This window comes from Megascapheus bottae, chromosome 19 (genome assembly GCF_031878675.1).
Source record: "Megascapheus bottae isolate mThoBot1 chromosome 19, mThoBot2.hap1, whole genome shotgun sequence".
NCBI lineage: Eukaryota > Metazoa > Chordata > Mammalia > Rodentia > Geomyidae > Megascapheus > Megascapheus bottae.
In genome coordinates, this window is record NC_143527.1 from 19,548,453 (window position 1) to 19,568,560 (window position 20,108).

Below are 20,108 nucleotides of genomic sequence, written 5' to 3' on the forward strand. Positions count from 1 at the left end.
TCCACCAAAAGTGAATCTAAGCATTTACACAATTCCTAATGTCTCCGCCTTTTCATTGATGCACTATTGCTTTAATATTCATAATAAATATTCTTCTAGCTTTCTGCTATAAAATAGTCTATGTAGCAAAATGTTGCACAGCACAACAGAACAGAACAGCAGGAGGATTACAAAAAAGGACAATCAACACTGAGGATAATCCTTTCACTTACCAGGGGCAACCAAATTACCCCCTCAAGAGCCTGGTATGAGCCACTCCATAGCTAAGAAATGAGCCATATCCATGGTCAAGGGTGGGGCTGTGGGAGGGGAGGAGGAAGCTCACAGGTGGGGCACAGGCCAGCCAGGGCATAGGGTTCCATCACCTGACCCCACACAGTAACATAAGGCAGACCTATCCCAGAACCTCACTGGAAGCAATGCCTTCCAGATCTCCTAATATGGGAGGCATGGTCTCACTGGCATGGTCCAGGAAAACAGGATTCCAGGTTGGAGGTGGAAGAAGCTGGACAACAGCAAGCAAAAAGCTCCAGGAAGTGCCCTATCATCAAGCTAGAATAGAGATGGGGCTGAGAGACTACTTCCAGACCAGGCAGTATAGCCACTCTACGTCTCCATGTCCTCTCCCCACACCAGCACCATGCAACCCCCTGGGGCCTCAGGTGGAGGTGGAGCTCCCCACCAGGCAAAGGCAGTGATGTCAAGAGGCAGGGGTGGACTGGAAGGGAAAGGAAGGAGAGAGGAGGGAAGGAGGCAGTGTTCTTTCTAGGGGTTTCCTCTCTTCTTTTGGTTCAAAAGCACCCGGACTCACCATTCTGTCAGCTTTTGATGCCACTGCTTTTCCAAGGCCTCTCCTCCATCTCCTCTATGGGGCAGTGAGTAAGGATGTCCCGTCTCCATCTCCATAGCAACCACTCCTGCCCACAGCAGCAGAAAGGGAAGGAAGGAAGGAAGGCTGGGGAAGGGAGATGTAATCTAAACTGGGTCCCATGCTGTTGTTATGGTGCCAGGTTCCCACCACCACAGAAGTGATAGAATGGAGAGCCAATTCCAAACATTATCATCTATGCTGTCAAACCTATCCCCATACCTAATAAGGCATAGATTCCATCTCAACCTCTGAGTAGGCACCTGAACCTCGGGTGGCCATGTCCCACAGAGAAGACTATGTCCACCTATCTTTTGGTCACCTGCATGATATTCCATTTAAAAGGACAATAATGCTTAAGGACATCTATACTCTGAGTAAACCTGTTGGATAAGTCTTCAGGCTACTTTATCTAATTTTCTTTCCTTTCCTTCCCCCTCTCTCTTCTTGCTTCTTTTATCCTGAGAGGGGAAGACAAGTCCAGCACAGGGGTCTCCCTGGGATCCTTGTTATAGTCTATATAAATCAGATGAACCCCAGAGATGCCCTACTCACTTCCTTTCTCTTTATGCATCATGACCAAGATCTTGTTCAAGGTCATAGAGTCTACACTAGAGCTGGTCAAAAAACTCATGCTTCGGGAGTGGTGCTGTAGCTTAAGGGGTAGGGTGGTAGCCTTAATCTAAAGAGCACATGGTCAGCACCCAGGCCCAGAGTTCAAGCCCAATGACCAGCAAAAAAAAAACCCCAAAACCCTCAATCCTCCTGGCACCTATTTGAAGTTTGTCTTTGAGACCTTTCTCAGGGGATAGAGGTCCACTCCACAAAGATTACTAGAAGAGGAAGAGTATGAGGGAGGGGAGGACAGATTGGTGGGAGGGTGCCAAGGGTAGCAAGTGAAAGGATTACCCCAGTCTGCTGACGAGTGCAAATTATATTTATATATGTGCTAAATACAGTCACTATATTGGAGTTTTTCACTAGATCACAGCATACAGAATCAAAGATTTGCATTTCGTATGGAATGTATCCAAAGAGGCCAGCACCACAGCAGGACAGCTTGCAATCACACACCCTGATAGTTTGAACGAAATAAAGTTCGCGGAATTTTATTTAATTTTTTTTTTGTATTTGTAGTTGTCATCGTACCAATGCATGCAAAGCATTCCACTCCCAGAAACAACGCCAAAATGAGGTAATAGGAGTAATAAAAAAAATTAGTATCCTTTCTAAATAAATAAATTATAATTAAAAATGCAAAACAACTATAAAAATAATTAAATAAGAACCCACGATATCTACAAGTTAGTCATAAATTATGATTGTTAAATATAAGGCATTTAAACTCACAAAACCCTGTAAACTAGCAACGTGCCATGTTTTTTGTTTTTTTTGTGTTTTTTTTTTCATTTTTGTTTTTCTATCAGCTGAAATCGCTCTAGCATTTGCTCTACGCGCGCAGGAGATGAAACACAAAAGGGCCTGACAGACGTTGCTACAGCCCCACAAGGGGTGTGTTTGTCCCGCCAGAAGGCGGAGGGCTGGGGGGAGGATTTCTTCAGGAAAAAAAAGAATAGTCTGGTGCTTTTTTTTTTTTTCACCATTGAAAAAACTGTGCTTGTTCATTAGGCGTAAAGAGTTAAGAATGCTTGCAAGGAGGCTGGGGACTTTTGCAGAGAGGAGCTTGAGTCCTGCCACAGGTGATGGGCGGAGAGTGACAGAGGAGCCAGAGGTCCTGGCCAGAAGGAGGTGCTCCAGGCCCCTGCCACCTTCTGCCTGGGTCCAGCAGGGCTTCAGTTGATTGGTGACCTCGGTGGACCCGCAGGCTGCGGTTAGGAGGCCCAACTTGTACCTGGGGCCACTCTCACCCCAGAAGGCACTCATGCATCCCAGTCAAGAAAGGGTCGGAGGCCCTTGAGTTGAGCAGGAGGACTACAGGTGTCTCCCTCCTGGTGGTGGTAGATGTGAGTTGCTGAGGCCTGACTCTGCCTCTTCTCGACTCTTCCCAGGCTCCCTGACAGTAGGAAACAAGAGCCAAGAGGGTTCTGAGTGCCCATCCCCTCCTGTCCCTATCATCAGGGTTCCAAAACCCCAGACAGATGGGAGACGATGGAGGTTTCAACCAACCCCCTCCCCAGCTCAATTCCTAATCTCAGCTGGGGCACTCAGAGAACCTCCAGGGACTGGGAAGGATGGCAGGACTAGGTCCCACTGTCACTCAGCACATGTGCTCTCAGCCTCTGAGTCAGATGCTTATGCCTGTAGAAGTCCTTTGGCACAGCCCGGTCAGTACACAGCTCTATGACTTGAAAGATGTGTTGATGTTGGGGAGGGTCACAGAATGTGTGTTGGGAGAAATTCAGCAAGCATCTCATCCAACCTGTTGTGTAAGAGCTGAGGAAGCCAAGGCCCGGAAAGGAAAGGGGAGAAGAAAAGAGCTATAGCATCACTTGGTTTATCAGTAAAGAACTAGGACTAGAACCTGAAACAGCAGCTCCAGTTCCATCCTGGCTCCCCCCAACTCCCTTCCTCTGTAGCTTGTTAGGCAAGCCTCAGAGGAAGCAACAGAAGATGGATGGAAGAGAGGAGCAACCTGCCTAGACCACCTTACTAACTCCAGGCCAAAGCCATCTTCTAATGAGATCTTGGTTTTGAACCCCATATTGAGTGGAAGCCGGGAGAGTTTCCAATTTTCTGTGGCTATTGGTAAGAAGTTTTTCCCACTGGGGGAATGTCCTGGAGACACTGTTCAGGTATTGGATTATGTAATGCACAGCATAGCAGCAAACCCCAAATCTCAGATTATTTACCATTTTGGTATGATATTTGCATCTGCTCCGGACAGGGATAGTGCCTTCTTAGCTAGAGCCTTTTCTAGAACCTGCAGCCATAGAAACTCCATGGACATAAAATTGGCACTGGAAGTAGACCTTGTCTAGCTATGGCTCTGGAGTAACCACCTTCCGAAAGGGAGCTATTTCTTCTGACTACAGGTGCCTGGAGCAGCAGTTCTTCCAAGATAGTGTTGTTATACTAGAGGGTTCTATGGCAAGACAAAATTGGCTTCCTTGTCATTTTTACCCATTGGTCTGGTTTTAATCTCTGGCACAGTCATACAGGCTCACAGGCTTTCCTCATTTATGTGGTAAGTGTCCTGTCTCCTGGACCTGCTGCTATGAGGGCACTGAGACTGGCTAGGGCTCAGGGGAGGGCAGTTTGGGGGAGCATTGCAAGTGAGGGAAGAGAAGGAGGGCAAAAGAGGGCTGCAGAATTCCTGGTGTTTTTCCACATATGGATAAAGAGAGTTGCATTTGGGTTGGAATCTGGTGGATTTTCTCTACCTCTGATCTTTTCTCCCATCTCTTTGTTCCCTTTGGGGTGAGAAAAAACTGTGGGGTATGCAGAAAGACACACTGTATTGTGACACTTAGAACTGTCTTTCTTGGCACCCCTTTTCCCAAATCCTGTAAGGTTTCCAGAAGAAAGCAGAGAGCAAGGCGTGTACTTAGCAGAGGAAGAGGGGGCAGAAATGGGGATGTGCTGTTATTTCTCCCCACTGGAAGGAAAAAGAAACTGAGGCACAGAGAAAGAAAGGGACTTTAGCAAGGTTTTTAAAGAGACAGAGGAACCAGAGGCTAGGGACATGGGGTCTCTTAATTTAGCCAATGTGGTCTCAGAGCCAGGGCCATCTTTGAGGGACTGGTTGAAACTTGAGATATCCTAGTGGAAGGTCAAGTTCATCTCAAGGTCCATGGTGCTTGATCTCAGCCCTGAGTGCTAGCTGAAAACACTTTGACCATAACCAAGTGTCCATTGCCTTTGCTGTGTATCTGCATTATCTTGTTAATTTTTTGCATAGGGAGGCAGTGGCTACATTTGCCTCTTTGTGAAGAAGAGCCCAGCCTAAAGAAAGGAGCTGGAGTGAGCAGGGGACCTGCTGGCTCCTAGGAACACAGGGGCAGTTGTAGTTTGAAGCTATGTCCCCTCTGGTTCAATGTGGAACCAGGGAGAAACAGCTAGAGCCAAGCAGTGAGCCTGGAAAAGGGGAGTGCAGCCTCTAAGTCAAAACTCCTCACCTGCTGTGGCTCTACCTTCCTCCCCTTGCCTGAATCCTTCAGAAACCTCAGCAAGACACCCCTCCATCTGCATTTTTACCCAATGCTCCCATCCCCAGTTGCCCCTTCCACACTCCATGCACTGTAAACATGAGAAAACAAAAGTGAAAAAAATAACAAAACAACAACAAAAAAACAAGAGTCACACCCCTCCCGCCTCCCAACCTGGGTGAAAAAAGTCATCTTTTTTTCACCGTAAACATGATTTTGGCTCTTTTTTTCCCCCCCTCTCCTTTGATTCCTTTTCTCTCCTAAAGACGGGAAGATTTGGGGCTGTCATTGATTGGTTCAGTCAGGCACCAAAACAAGAAACTCAATGAGAAATATTTGGTGCAAATTCGGTAATAGCGACATGTCCACCACAGATGACTAGAGCACCACACACGACATTTTTCTTAAGCTAACATGCTCTGGCTGCCATCCACAGAAATAGCTAGAGACCCCTACATGGTTTCTACGTGGTCGAGAGGTATATACACAATCCTTCAAAGGGCAGGATTGAGGGGCTGGTCTACCATCTAGTACCCTCGGGGATCTAGTTCTTAGCATCTAGTTCTTAGCAGCTGGGCCCCCCCTTCTCGCCCCTGCTCTGGGCACAGCCAGCTCCCTCCCTCCTGCTCAGCAAGGTGGATGGGGCAGTTGCCATTCTGGGTGGGTGGGTCTCTCCCACCCTTCCCTCCCCCTCAGACACGGATACCACCAACTCCTCTTTTCCACAAAATGTGCTTGCAGGCTTCTCCTCTATGTCAAATGGCTCAGAAGGCAAAGTTTGGCTGCAAGGGCTATGGCCGTGGGGGGGACCTGGTGAAGGAAATGGGGCATCCACTGGCAAACTCCTCCCTCAGCTGTCGGCTCCCAATTGTGTCTCAATGTCCACTCGGCAGATGGGGCATTTCTTGCTCATGGCGAGCCACTGGTCCACGCAGAGTTGGTGGAAGAGATGCATACAGGGTAGGCGCCTAGAAGAGAGAAGAGCCAGGTGACCAGCAGAAGAGGGGGGGCAAATGGGATGAGGGGCATTGAGGGGACCAGAACCACTGAGAAATTGTCAAGAGTGAGGCTATAGCTGAGTTGGGGAACCATGACAAGGAATAAGTCTCGGAGCTCTCCTCCTCCTGGAAACCTTTTCTGATCAGCCTCACCCAAAGCTGTGACTCTGTCTTAGATCCACTTTGTCTCCATGAGTTCATATAGATGGGTACCATATCTAGAACAAGCCATGCCCTACTTTCTCACTCAGTGCAAAAATAAAACACACTGTCGCACACCTGGTACACTCACATGCACACACAAGCCAGCACCCTCACCTCCTAGACACCAATATGGTGAGTAGTCACCAACACTCATGGAAAAAGGAGAAGAGACTTAGAACTGTGGCCTACCGCACATCTTCTCCATCCTCCAGCATAGACAGGCAAATTGTGCATTTCTCATCTGTGTCTGACTCCTCCCCTTCATCCTTCTTGCCCTTGCCATCCTGGGGTCTTCGCTGTAAGAAGCAAAGAGAGGAGCAGTTGTTACCTGGGATAGCTGGCTAATGGCCACCTTCCAGCCTCCTTGCACCCTTGCAACATCCTCTTCTCCTTAGGATCAGTCTCTTTGAGGTACTCTTTCCCATGCCCTCCCCCTTGCTGCAAAAGAGGAGGGGCTAAAGCCAGGGGGCTTCATGTTTGCTATACCAGAACTGTCAAGTGGCTGAGAGTTTGTAAAGGTATCCGGTTCCTAATAAGTCTACCATTTGCAAAGCTGTGGATTGTGTTCAACCACGCAGTGTACTCTTCCTCACATCTGTCCAACCTAGAGCCCTCCAAGGCTTCATTGTTCACTTTCCACTCCAAAATGCTTGCTTCATTCCCTCAATAATTTATTCATACATTTTTAATACATTCATTCAGTCTGCCACTCAAATAATATCCTTTCACTCATTCTCTAATCTTAAAGATCTAATTTAACTGCCAGGATTCCTGTATTTGTTATGAGCTATTTTGTATTGTTAGGGTTTCTCTTCCTATCCAGAAAGTTTCCTTAAGATAGGCTCTCAATCCAGCAAGAGATTAGTCATCAGGCAGGCAGACTATAGATACTCGTTGACTTTTACATTAATCTTTTAAATTCTAATCATTTGAAAATAGTCAATGGCCAAGTATAAGGCATATCTTTGCTACCTGATAAATATCTCTGGGAAAGAGGATTCTAATCTGTGAATGAAATCACCCTACCTACCAAGTTCTCCACTACAACCATAGCTAATTTACAACCTATCATTTTGTGTTTCCCAGAAGTCATGCAAGTATACAGTATGCAGCTTTGGAGAGTTCATTTCTTTCACTTAGTAATATACATGTAAGTTTCTCCTACATCTTCTCATGGCTTATCAGCTCATTTCTTTCTATTGTGTAATAATTTTCCATTGTATGGACATACCACAATGTATCCATTCACTCACTGTAAGACTGCATAGCTCCTTTAGAGTTTTCATTTCTTTTAATTTTTTTTAAGTTTTATAAACTCAGATTCCTGGGCTTCCATCCTGATCCAGATTTTTAGGTAATAACCCTACGATTTCTACATCTATAAAAAGAAGAGCTTGAGATTCTATGGCTTTAAAAGCTCCCCAGAGGATTCTAGTGCTCAGTCAGATTTAGAAAACTCTACTGAGAAGCCTTCATTGCTCATTTGTCCTTATTAGAAAGTTGCCTTGGAATTATTTTTTTAAGGTGAACATTTAAAACCTTAGCTTTCCTGCAAGAGCCTTTCTTCCCACTTCATTGAGGTCTAACATGCATGTGCCTCTAAATCCACATGTGAACACATACATACATGTCACACACACATACACAGCTCTCCTCATTCACTGATAAAGCAGCCCCCATCTTCCCTCCAGACTATGTTCTACACCAGCAAATGAGAAGATCCGAGGGACATAGCCCAACTTGGAGAATCTAATCAGAACAATGGCTTTGGGACTTGGGACTCTGTCTCTCTTAGACAGCCAGACCAGGAACATGTAAACAAATTGACAACTCTCTTCCCACTCCCTAACGATGATGATGATGATGATGATGATGATGACGATGACGATGATGATGATGATGCAGGCTGGCCTGCCACAGCCTCACCTTCTTGTACTTGTGGGGGAAAGTGAACCTCTCGATGGTGTTCTGCACAGCTCCCCGAGTCACATTTCCCAACCTATCCTCAAGCTGCAGCAGCTCCTGCAAAGAGAACAAAAGTGGATATGGGCTCTTAGCCACGCAAACACACCCATGCACACATGACAAACATGGGAGAGGAAGTGCTCATGTAGTCATCAGAAAGACCTCGGATGCTGAAAGGCCACAGTTCCTCTTTCACCCCGAGGCTTCCCCACACTTGTGCCTGGTATTCCTGAGTGGGGACAGAAACACGGGGATGATGAACAGTCATTGTCTCCAGAACCCAACCGAGCCAGGAAGAGCACCATACCTCATAACTCTCCCTCACGGCAGAGGTGTGTCTAATGGGATTTAGCCCCTGGAGTGCAAGGAAGTGAAGCTGGGGGTAAGGGTAGTTTCGGATTTCATGGACGACCTGTTGGAAAGAGAATGAATGGCTTGCTCAGAGTGAGGATGTTAGGTGTTCCCATGAACCAAGCAGACAATTCCTCCTTCCACGACCACCAGCCAACACACCCCACCCTCACGGGGAAGTTGTGGGCAACCTGAATGCTCCTCCTATTCTCTTTTCATTAAGAACCAGGCTTGTAGAACTAGTCTACAAAGGATGGCAACATCAATAAAGTAACTACAAAGCCTGACTGGGCACCCACTTCATAGCAGGCACTGCTCTGAGCATGTCACATGGCTACCCAATTTAATTACCTTGCCCGATTTAAAATGTGGGTGCAAGTACAATCCTCATTTACTGATGGAATAAGCGAGGCCCAGCCAGGTTAAGTAACTAGCTCAAGTGATGCAGCCAAAGATAGCACCAGGACGCAAACTCAGGCAGTTGGACAGCAGAACAAGTTTCCTCTCATGGCTCTATGGGCGATGGCAGAGGCCAGAGCCGAAGTAAAGCACAAAGAGTCAGGAACAGGAAAGATGACTTTTTTTTTTAAGTCAAAACGAGTGCAAATAATTCCACACTGAAAAATAATCCATAAAAAAGACTTTCCGCCCTGAACTTGCTCATCCCTGTCTTCTCACTTCTCTCCCTAATTCTCTGGAGTAGAAGTCAGAGGAACCAGACTTCACCAAGCTCCTCAACCTATTCACTGCATGCCCCAGGAGCAGTTCCATAACCTCTCTAGGCCTCCGTTTGCCAGTCTGTAGAAGTTAATGTGAGATTCTTAGTGTGAGGATGAAATAAAAGAAGCTATGTAAAGTGCTCAGAGAAGTGCCTGGTTTGCAGTAAGTGCTTTGTAATCATTCTTTCAGGCTCAGAAGATGGCGCCTCACATACGAGCCATGGAATCTCAGATCTGATCAGAACTGAGAGGCTAAAAAATTAGGTGACAGACCTGGGTCAGAGGGGCGCGATCATGCTTTAAGGTAGCAATATGAAGCTGCCTGCAAATATGATTTTCAGTGTTTTGCACTTCAGTGGAATCATTGCAAGCAGCTTACAATCCCAAACCCAGCTCAACACCCACCCCACTCACACACACAATTTCAGGACTGTATGGTCACAAAAGGGCATCCTGCAGGAGGTGGTAAGCCTGATCTGCAGGCCAGGTCCAAGGGTTTCCTCTGGAATCTTTGATCCTCACAGAAGGTTTTTAAGATGAGCAAGGCAGACATATACACACACACACACACACACACACACACACACACACACACACACACACACACACACACACACAGAGATATTCTCATTTCACAGCTAAACAAAACCAAAGCATAGAAGTCATGGCCACAGGAAGTTAAATGAGGCCACAGGAAGGACAGAGTCCATTCTGCCTGACTTTGCCCAGGTCTTTCCCCACAGTCAGCTTACCATGCTTCCTCTTTCCATGGGGCATGAAGGAATCAGAGACACAGGGGAGCCACAGAACATGGCCCACCATTGGTGCCCACTATATAGCCAGAAGGTTCATTTCCCAGCAGGGTCCTTGCACTCACCATCTGCGTGGAGGAGGAGTTTCTGGGGAAGTGGTGCATTCGAGGAGTCGCTAGATAATGCTGATAATGCTGAGGGATGGGCCGCACTTGGAAGTGAGCGGGACTCAGGCCGGCATCCACACTGAGGTCCCTGCAGGAACACAGCTTCAGTGAACCTTGAGGTGGAAGGATGCACCATTGGGCAGAAGGGAATTCAGGTATCAAGCCCATGAGGTGGAATTGGAGGCGCACACTGTCAGACCCAGTTCTGCCCCTCTCTTTAGAGGAAGAAAACTGAGCCAGAGAGGAAAGCGGTCAGCATGGCCTGAAGAACCTGGAGCAGTCTGTGCACTGTAAACAAGTACCTGAAGCTCCTTACTGCCAGGCACTGAAGCTCACACCTCTGTGCGAGCTACTCCAGAAGCTGAGATTAAGAGAACTGTGGTTTGAGGTCCGTCCTGGCAAAAAGTTAATGAGAGCCTATCTCAGCCAATGAACAGCTAAGCACAATGGTGTGCATCTGTCATCCTGGAATATGGGAAGCCTAAACAGGAGGCTGACAGTCCAGGCTGGCTTGGGCAGGAGGACATGAAAGCACAAAGACCTGGAAGCATGGCTCAAGTGATAGAGCTCCCATCTATCCTTGATTTCAAACCCCATTACTGCAAAGAAAAAGAAATGGACAGAAAGCAGAATGAAAAAGAAAAATGTCTTCTCAAGATAAAATCCTTCTCAGTTAGTAAATTCAAATGGATGAACAAATGCAGGAATTTACAGCATAGGGAGGGTGGAGCCCAGGGTGAGGCAAAGGCCACATTTTAAAAACTCATTTTGAGAAAACAACTATATGGAGCTGCATAACTGCCCCTGTAGTCTAAGAAACTACCCCGTAGTCTACAACCCCCACTCCCTATGGAGAAACTCATTTATCTTAAACATGCTTAATTACACTGACATTTTTTTTAAATTTTATTTTAAATAAATTCATAGTTTTAAAAAACTTAACTTCAAACAGAATTAACACATATACATAAAAAGAAATGACCTCAAAGTACATCATAATCAAATTTCTAGAAAATATTAATAAGGGCAAACATTAAAATCCAGTCCAAGCTTGGAAAGATGTAAAAGAGACCCATTAGATCATTAGAATACAGGTAAAAAATATCACAGATTTCTCAGTAGAAACAAGCAAGCCAGAAGACATTGAGGTGACATCTTTAAACAACTGAAGGGGCAAAAAAAAAAAACAAAAACAAAAACCTGTCAACCCTAAAATTCTGTACATAACAAAAATACCTTCTAGGGCCAGGAGTTTGGCCTAGTGGTAGAGTGCTTGCCTAGCATGCACGAAGACCCAGGTTCGATTCCTCGGTGCCACATACATAAGAAAAAGCCGGAAATAGTGCTGATGCTCAAGTAGTAGAGCTCTAGCCTTGAGAAAGTACAAGGCCAGTGCTCAGGCCCTGAGCTCAAGCCCAGGACTGGCAAAAAAATACCTTCTAAAATGAAGGTGATATAAGACTTTTTTCCAAAGTTGAAATAACATGCTACCAGCAGAACAGCACTACAGGAAATATTAAAGGAAGTTCTCCCTCCAAAAAGAAAAATTACATGGCTAGAAACCTAGATGTACACAAAGGAATAAAGAGGTACCCGTAGCTCATTTGGAAAGTAGCTTATTTCATGTGTGTGGAGAAACCATACAAGATGAGATGGGAACACTTTGCCATAACTGAAAGCAAGAAAGCTACCAAGGTCATGGCAAAAGAGTCCAAGAACTACCCTGTAGAGGCTCCCATAAACTACATTAGGATAAGTTGCAAGTATAACTATAATAAACTGTAACACAGATACTGAAAGACACATGAGCAAGTGTAAACTCAGAGGGAGAGAGGATGGATGGTAAAGAGGATAGGAAAAAAATATTTTAGAGAATAATGGGCTGAAAATTTCCCTAACAATGAAAATTATAAACTCATAGATTCAAAATATTCAAACTGGTACAGAATATCACAAAGAAAATTACCTAAAGGCACATAATAGTAAAATCCCTGGAAAACATTAAGGAAGATAAAAAATTTAAATCAGCCCAAAGGGGAGAAATCCATTAAGTACAGAAGAATGTGCACAGGAACTATCACAGGCTTCCAGATATGAACAAAGGATGCTGGGCTCACACTTATAATCCCAGCCACTTGGGAAGTAAAGATCAGCAGGATCAGTGTAGTCTAGGCAATGTGTTAGGGAGACAGACTCCTGTCAATCAATAGCTGGGAGGAGGGGCCTGATGCCTGTCATCTCAGCCATCCTAGAGCACCAAGTATAAAAAAGGAGGATTGTGGTCTAGGCTAGACCAGATGTAAAGCATTAGACCCTATCCTAGGTATAAGTAAAGCAAAATGTCAGGGTTTTTATTTGTTAAATATGTCATTTGAAATATGATGTAAAAATCAATGTTAATAAATTTTTTAATAAAAAAATTTAAAAAGATGTCAGGGCTTGACTTAAATGGTACAGAACCTGCTTAACAAGCACAAAACTCTCAGTTCAAACTTGAGCATCTCAAAAAAAAAGTGTGACAGATGATAATTACATGGGAAACATAAAAGATTTCTATCCATTTAAAAACTTTTAAATTTTGACTGTTTGGAGCATAAATTGACAAATACCTGCAGTTTCAGACATTCCAAAGACTTTTCAAAGGCCACACATTCTCTATCACAACCATTCTAATGCCTAATACAGTATCAAAGTGGCCACAGACCATATATAAACAAGTAAGTGTGGCAAAGTCTCAATAAAATGAGACAAGTTTGATCTTTTGCCAGGCTTCTGGTTTAAAGGAAAAAAATTGCAGTGACAAATTGCAGGGATCATCACATATAGATAAGTAAAACCTACAAAAGGAATGGCAAAGAATGGAGTACTGGAAACATACTGTTTAATCCTAAGCATTTTACACTCAAACAATTCAAATTAAGCAGAAAATAGACAAAAGCAGAATTTAAACTTGAGTAAAGACAAAGAGATGACTGAATCCTAACTATACACATAATTTCATTAAATGTAAATTGTCTAATCATTCCCATTAGCAGAGATTGTCCTTTGTAAAACAATAACTAACTATATGCCTTTTATTGGAAAACATTTGCCTAGCTACTTGCCTAGTAAGAAATTGGAAGTTTCAGGAGCATGGTTCTGGGCAAAAAGAAGTTCACAGACTCTATCTCATTCAATAGCTGGGAGCAGTGGTCTGTGTCTATTTTCCCAGGTACAGAGGGAGAATGATGGCTGTACAAGTGAAGAGCCTGCCATGCCCAGTAACCTGGGAAAGCACATATAGGAGAATTAAAGCCCAGATTGGCCCAGGCACAAAATGAGACCCTAGTGCGAAAAAACCAAGGCAAAAATGGGCAAGAAGTGTGACTTAAGTTAATGAATGCCTGACTGGTAAGCATAAGATCTTGAGTCCAAACCCCAGTACTTCCCCCACCAAGAAATAAATATAAAGACATAAGTTAAATGTAAAGGAAGGAAAGAGATATACCATGTGAACACTAATTGGAAGAAATTTAGAAAAACTATATTAATATTAGACAAAGTAAGACTTGTCAAGGACCATTACCACAGATAAAGAGCAATATTTATAATGATTATGGTGTCAACTCATTTGAGGTATATTAATCAAAATAAATGAAGCAAGGCTGACAGAACTCAAGGAAGAAACAAATACATAATCATAAATGTAGATTTTAACTCATTCATAGAACAAGCATATGAATAAAACAATTCAGTACTGTGGAAGACCTAAACAACATTATTAACCAGCTTGATCTTGACAACACTACGTGAGAAAAGAATATACATTCTCTTAAATATATATATGTATATATATACATATATATATATAGAGAGAGAGAGAGAGAGAGAACATTTATGTAGAACACATGCTAGAACACATGCTGGGCCATAAAGCAACTCTTAATGAGTTTAAAAGGACTAAAATTATGCAGGACTTCTTTTTATCACACCAGTATTACATTAGAAATCAATATCAAAAGATTTTTAAAATTCCAAATATGCAAAAGTTTAACAATATACTTCTACATAGCCCAAAGTGAAAAATAAAAATAATGGACATTAGAAAAAGTCCAATACTTAAAGAAAAAGACATAGCTTTATTTTTCATGTGAAGGGTGGATTGGGATTTGAATTCAAGGTCTCATGCTTGTTAGGCAGGCACACTTCTACTTAAGCCCAGCCCTTTGTGCTTTGTTTTTCCAAATAGGTGCTCACATTTTTTTTTGTGAGACCATCCATGATTTTCCTACTGACAACTTCTATATGGCTAGGATCACAGATCTGTATAATCACATCTGGCTTATTTGGAAAAATGGGATCTCACAAGTTTTTTGCTGGGGCTGGCCTTAAACCTTAATGATCCTGATTTCTGCCCCTCAAGTAGCTGAGATTACAGGTATGAACTGCTGCGCCTGGTCTAATATTCATAGGTTTTATATGCTCATGTTAGAAATGAAGAAAGATATAAGTCATGGTCTAAGGCTCCATCTTAGGTAGCAACAAAGAAGAAAAGTAATAATAGAATCATCACAAAATTCCTTCTAACACCCAGGTGCACTAAGCCAGGAATGAAGGTTCACACACCTTTAAGATGTCTGGGTCAGTCTTATCCCTGAGACACTAGCATCTACAGGAGCCAAGTACCTTACTGTTTACTCTTGCCACCAGCCTGCAAGAGTCTCTCTGAGTTTAGGGGCTCCCAGAGCTGATCCCAAACTGTTTTGGAGATTTCTTGTAGACATTGTCTCCATGCGTATTTTTTTCCATTTGTGTTAAAGCATCAAGTTCAACCTAGCTTTCCATGGGTCTGGTTGCTATGCAGACCCTTAAGTTCCTGCCAGGGAACTGGCCCTAAAAGCCTGGGTGAATGTGGCTTCTGGTGCTTCAGGGACAGAAGTGGAATGACAGAGATGGAAACACACTGGGGCTGGGGCTCAAGATCAAGGTTAAGTTACAGGACAGGGACCAAAGAAGAATATTTGGGATTTTTTCCCCCAATTTCTGCTAGTTCTACCCCTTCTCAGTCCAGGAGTTCAGCTGGAGTAGCTGGAGGTTCCCAGAAAGACAAAAGTGGGCAGCCTAAGGCCCTGAAGTCCTACGGCAAAACTCAGTGGCTTCCAGGATTAACTAAAGGAAAGCTAAAGGGAGCTGCTGCACACAGACTTCCCCTCTCTCCTAATAGCTCCAAACAAAGTGAATGTAGTCCCTCCTACAATGTATTTTCTGTATCTTATCTCCAGATTCCTGCCTCCTAGAAGTAGAGGCCTCTCCAGGAAAGAAGTGTGGGATACTCTTAGAATAATGGCAATGACAAAAAATTCTCCCTTGCTGTGACAGAGCACATCGGGAGGGAGGAAAAACCGTGGACTTCATGGCAAATACTTTCTTACTTGGGAATTGGGTTTAGGACAGACAGGAGAGACTCCAGTGGGACTGTGGGACATGAACTGGCCCCTCAAGATCTCATTTTCTAGGTTTTTCTGGGCAGTAAGAACAGAGAGGAAGAAGGGAGAAGGGAGAAGGGAGAAGGGAGAAGGGAGATGGGAGGGGGAGATAGCTCAATGAAGCAAGTGAGAACAGGGCTAATATTTGAACTGCTCTCCCTGGATCCTCTCCTTCAGTATTACCTATCCAGCCCACATGTCTTATTGGATAGTGTGTGTGTGTGTGTGTGTGTGTGTGTGTGTGTGTGTGTGTGTGTGTGTAAATCACTCATCTGTGTGAAAGGTCCCTAGGTGTTCCATGGGTGCTGAATTGAAGCAAATTGAATTGACTTGACTGTGAAGGGAGCGAATTTAATCCAACAGCAATTAAATCTTCCTATTTTGAATCTGTTAATTAGTACAAGTCTGAGCTGAAGCTGGCAGCAGTGTAATCTATCTTTTGAGGGATTGTCCAATTTAATGAAGAATGTACACGAGGATTAACAGAGGGCTGAGGGCAATAGAACAAGCCAAAACCCACTCTTTCTGGCACCTAGAAGCATAGGTAGTCTTCATCCAACTGGAACAACACCTGTGAATCATTCCAGGTGATCCTGGAAGGGGCTCCAAGAACCATCCTGATGAAGCCAAATGGCTGGAAAAGGACACAACTGTACATCTGGGTTTGAAAAAGTTCCATCCCTTTTCACTGAGGGACTTTTTTTTTCCACTCAGGTTCCCAGTCTTTTTTGGTTTTTAATTTTCCACTAGGACTTCATGCAAATCGTGCCAGGGTTGGCTTAGAACTGTGCCTGATCTTCATACCACAGCTTCCCTAGTAGTTAGGATTACAGGTATATACCACCATACTCAGCCTCAGAATTTTTTTAAATGTATTTTTGATCTAAAAGTAATCGCAACAATAGCATAATTTCTGCGTACTCTTCACTCACATTCTCCAAATGTTACCATTTTACTGCCTTTCTATTTTTCCCTCACTCTATAAATATAGATACATGTATATATGTATAAATGCATATGTATAATACACATATTTATATAGAAATATATACACATAAATTATACACACATACGCACCATGCCTTTCTGCGGAGAAAGAGAATGTTTTTTACTGAACTAATAGGAAATAAGCCAGGCTCTGGTGACTCACGACTGTAATCCTAGCTATTCAGGAAGCTGAGCTCTGAGAATCATAGTTTGAAGCCAGCCCAGACAGTAAAGGCTGTGAGACCCTTATCTATAATTAACTGCCAGACAGTTGAAAGTGAAGCTGTGGTTCAAAGTGTTAGGACACTAACCTTGAGCAACAAAAGCTCATGAATAGTGCCCAGGTCCTAAGTTCAAGCCCTGTGACACACACACAAAAAAAGTACTAATGCATTTCTCATTGATGATGCTGCTTCTAAATTCTTAGTGAACTGCACTCCTTTAAAAAATATTCCAAGGTTCTGGTCTGACCCTAGTTAAGAACAGTCCTCTCCTGAGCTCTAGCCAGAAAGTTGGGTGGATCTTAGGATTCAAAACCAAGCAACTCTGAATCACAGAATGAAGTCCTGGGTCTCAAGTGCAGGCGCCGTGGCCCTTGCCCACAGGATGCCTCAAAACCCTCCACAACTCTCCCTAGCTTCTCTCTGCAGTCCTTGCCTCCAACCTAAGTGCATTCTCTCCATCCTCCAGGATACACTACTCCATCCTGAACTGCCCGACTCGCATGCTCTGGACCCTTCCACAACACCTCCTCCAGGAAGCCTCCCTACCCCAGCTCCTGGGAATTCTGGCTGCTTTTCCTCCAGGGGCCATTGGCACATACCATTGAACCTGGAAATGTTTTACATCCTAACCACTCCCCTCCCTTAGAGAACCATGAACACTGATGCCCAGGCTGGGTATATGGTGGTTCCCAGTTGCACAGAGCAAATTGCTAAAACAGCCCAGGTTGGGCCCTGTTCTCCGTGCTAGGGGCAGGCACAAAGGCTAAGAACTGAAACCTAAGTTCTTTCCCATTCATAGGGAAGGAAAACAAGCTCCATGGGCCCCCTGAGACTTACCAGTCAGTGCCCTCAGCCAGATACCTGGGCTGAGGTGTCTGCAGTTGGTGGCCAAAGTCGAAGCTGGGGTGGAGGCGGTGGGGGTGGACAGACACACGCTCCTGACTCCGCCTGCATGAGAAGGGACCAGGGCAGCTGAATCCGTGAGACCAGCTCAGTTCCTAGGAGCTGTGAGTGACTTTTGCCAACCTGAGGACACCTCAGTCCCACAGTTCGCCACAGAGCCCACAGTACAGAGGGCTTTACCACTCTCCTCAAACTCTAATGAAGTTCCCAGATGAACAGCAAACCCCATGCCTCCTCCACGCCCACCATTCTCTTCTTTATCCCACCCTTCCCTACATCCTTCCTGAACACCTCAGATCATGGTAGCCTCTTCCCTCTGATCTCCAACACTCACCTGCTGTCGCAGCACCACACGCCACATAGACACAGCGACTCTCAAAATGCTACAAACACCCTTGGGAGGCCCCGAAACCCTTTCAGATGGTTCAAGAGGTCAAAACTATTTTTCCTAATAAGACTTCCATGTGATCTGCCTTTTATCCCCATTCTCTCAGTCCAACATGGCATGCGGAGAAACAGGAAGACAGAGGATACCGTGTTGCCTTCTACTAAGCTGTGCAGCACAGACTTGGAAATTTGAAGGAAAAGAAAATCTGAGGACTCCCATGCTAGTCCAATTCACCTACCTGGGGTGCGCAACGAGCCTGCGGTGCTGGGCTTCCAGGAGCTGCTGCTGCAGGAGGTATTGCTGGTGCAGGGCCTGAGGTAGGAAAGAGGGACCTGTGACGTCCTGGAACTGCAGGGCGGGCAGTGGGGTCAACGACTGGTGCAGCGCACCACTGTGCTGGTGGGCCGGGGCCATGTGGGCGTTGAGGCCGGCCTGTGACTGCACCGGGTGGGCTAGCGGGAAATCCGGGGTGAGCTGTTGCGGCTGCGGGGGCCCCAGGTGGAAGTGGCGGCAGGAGGTAGCGTGAGGATGCTGAGACCTTTGAAAGGGGGCACCTGGAGAGACAGGACAGAGAAGTCTCCGTGAGGACTATGGCCGGGCCCTGCCATACAACCCCATCTCCACCTCTGCAGCCAGTGAAACTTACATCACTTGTAAAGAAATGGATAGACCTGGAAGAAATGATGTTAAGCGTAGTAACCCAGGCCCAGAGAGACAAAGGATGTGTGTTCTCTCTCATTTCTGGAAGCCAGATCTAATTTACAATTATACAGGTAAACACACGGCTGTGTACGGAAACGTAATACAAACGTGTTAACTGAGGTGTGGCATACGCAGGGGAGAAATCAAATGGTGTAATTTCTTAGAAAAATGAATTCTCAGTCCAGCAAAATGAGATATGGAGGGACCATTCAAGGGAGGAGGCAAGAGAAGAAGGTTGGGAGAATGCACTCATCCCTATCAATGCATATCCTATGAAACTAGGAAAACTGAGAGGGATGTGGGAGAACGATGAAAGGAATGGCATTGGTCCAGATGTATTGCACTTTATAAACAGATTTACTAAACAGTAACCCCTTGTACAGCTACTTAAAGATTAATTTTTAAAATGAGTTAAAAATCCCTCAAGACCTCCATCACAGCCATTCCATTCATTTAGGTATATGGTATGTTAGGGATATGGTCATTTTTTTTTCATGGTATGTTGGTGGTAGGGAGAATGTTTGCTTAATGAACAGGTAAGCTTGCTCTTATAATTAACACACCCGTCAAAGTTCCTAAAGGCCGTTTGGTTTTCTTGAGTTAAGATTCCTCCCTCTCAGTCTTATACCTGCCATACAGAGAAAATTTAAGGCAACCGAGCTAATACCTTGACTAACCCAAACCAAACCTAAGGAAGTCCTATTGTAGAGATAAAGCAATCAGAAGTTATTTTGCATTGTGGTTTTCAGAGATTAAAAAACTAGATAAAAGTATTTATTTAGATAATAACTAACCATATAATAGCATTAACTTAAAGACAAACATACCCAAGTATGTGATAGACCTTTGGTTCTGGCTACATTTAATTTAGACTCCAGTACCTTTCTAAATAAAATTCATCCTGATGACAAGAAAGCTTTGCAGATAGATTCCCCATGATGAGAAACCCACCAGAGGAATCAGCTCTCCTGTGAAGCAAGAAAATAGATGAAGCCTTGTAGAAAGAGTTTTAAAGAAATTCTTGCTAACTCCTGGCAGATTTAGCATGCCTCTGCTCTTTTCCAAACCCCATTGAAATGAGAGCAAAGGAACGAGCACAAGATAAACAGACAAGGACAGAAGGAACAGGAGGACATCAGCAGGCAACAGATGTCAACAGATTTTCGGAAGACAGAAAACAAATGGAGGAATTAGCGGAGCTGAGAAGTCGGAAGCTAAGTGCCTACCGAAGGAGCGGTCAACAAGATGTGGACAGAGACCTTGCCACGTGGGGCTAGAAGGGTAAGGAGGGGAGGTAACAGCTACCTTG

General features: G+C 44.5%; 1 protein-coding gene across 1 annotated transcript in view; it reads right to left on the reverse strand.

The window, feature by feature from the left end:
- Positions 1-763: 763 nt before the first annotated feature.
- Positions 764-20,108, reverse strand: part of Ark2c (arkadia (RNF111) C-terminal like ring finger ubiquitin ligase 2C) — a 94,052-nt gene continuing 74,707 nt past the window's right edge. The window contains exons 2-8 of the mRNA XM_090353162.1: positions 18,336-18,651; positions 17,644-17,754; positions 10,089-10,218; positions 8,449-8,553; positions 8,103-8,198; positions 6,366-6,472; positions 764-5,942 (exon numbers count right to left, since the gene is read on the reverse strand). Of these exons, the coding sequence (XP_090209288.1) occupies positions 5,825-5,942; positions 6,366-6,472; positions 8,103-8,198; positions 8,449-8,553; positions 10,089-10,218; positions 17,644-17,754; positions 18,336-18,651 (983 nt within the window). The 3' untranslated portion in view covers positions 764-5,824. The remainder of the gene's footprint in view (positions 5,943-6,365; positions 6,473-8,102; positions 8,199-8,448; positions 8,554-10,088; positions 10,219-17,643; positions 17,755-18,335; positions 18,652-20,108) is intronic.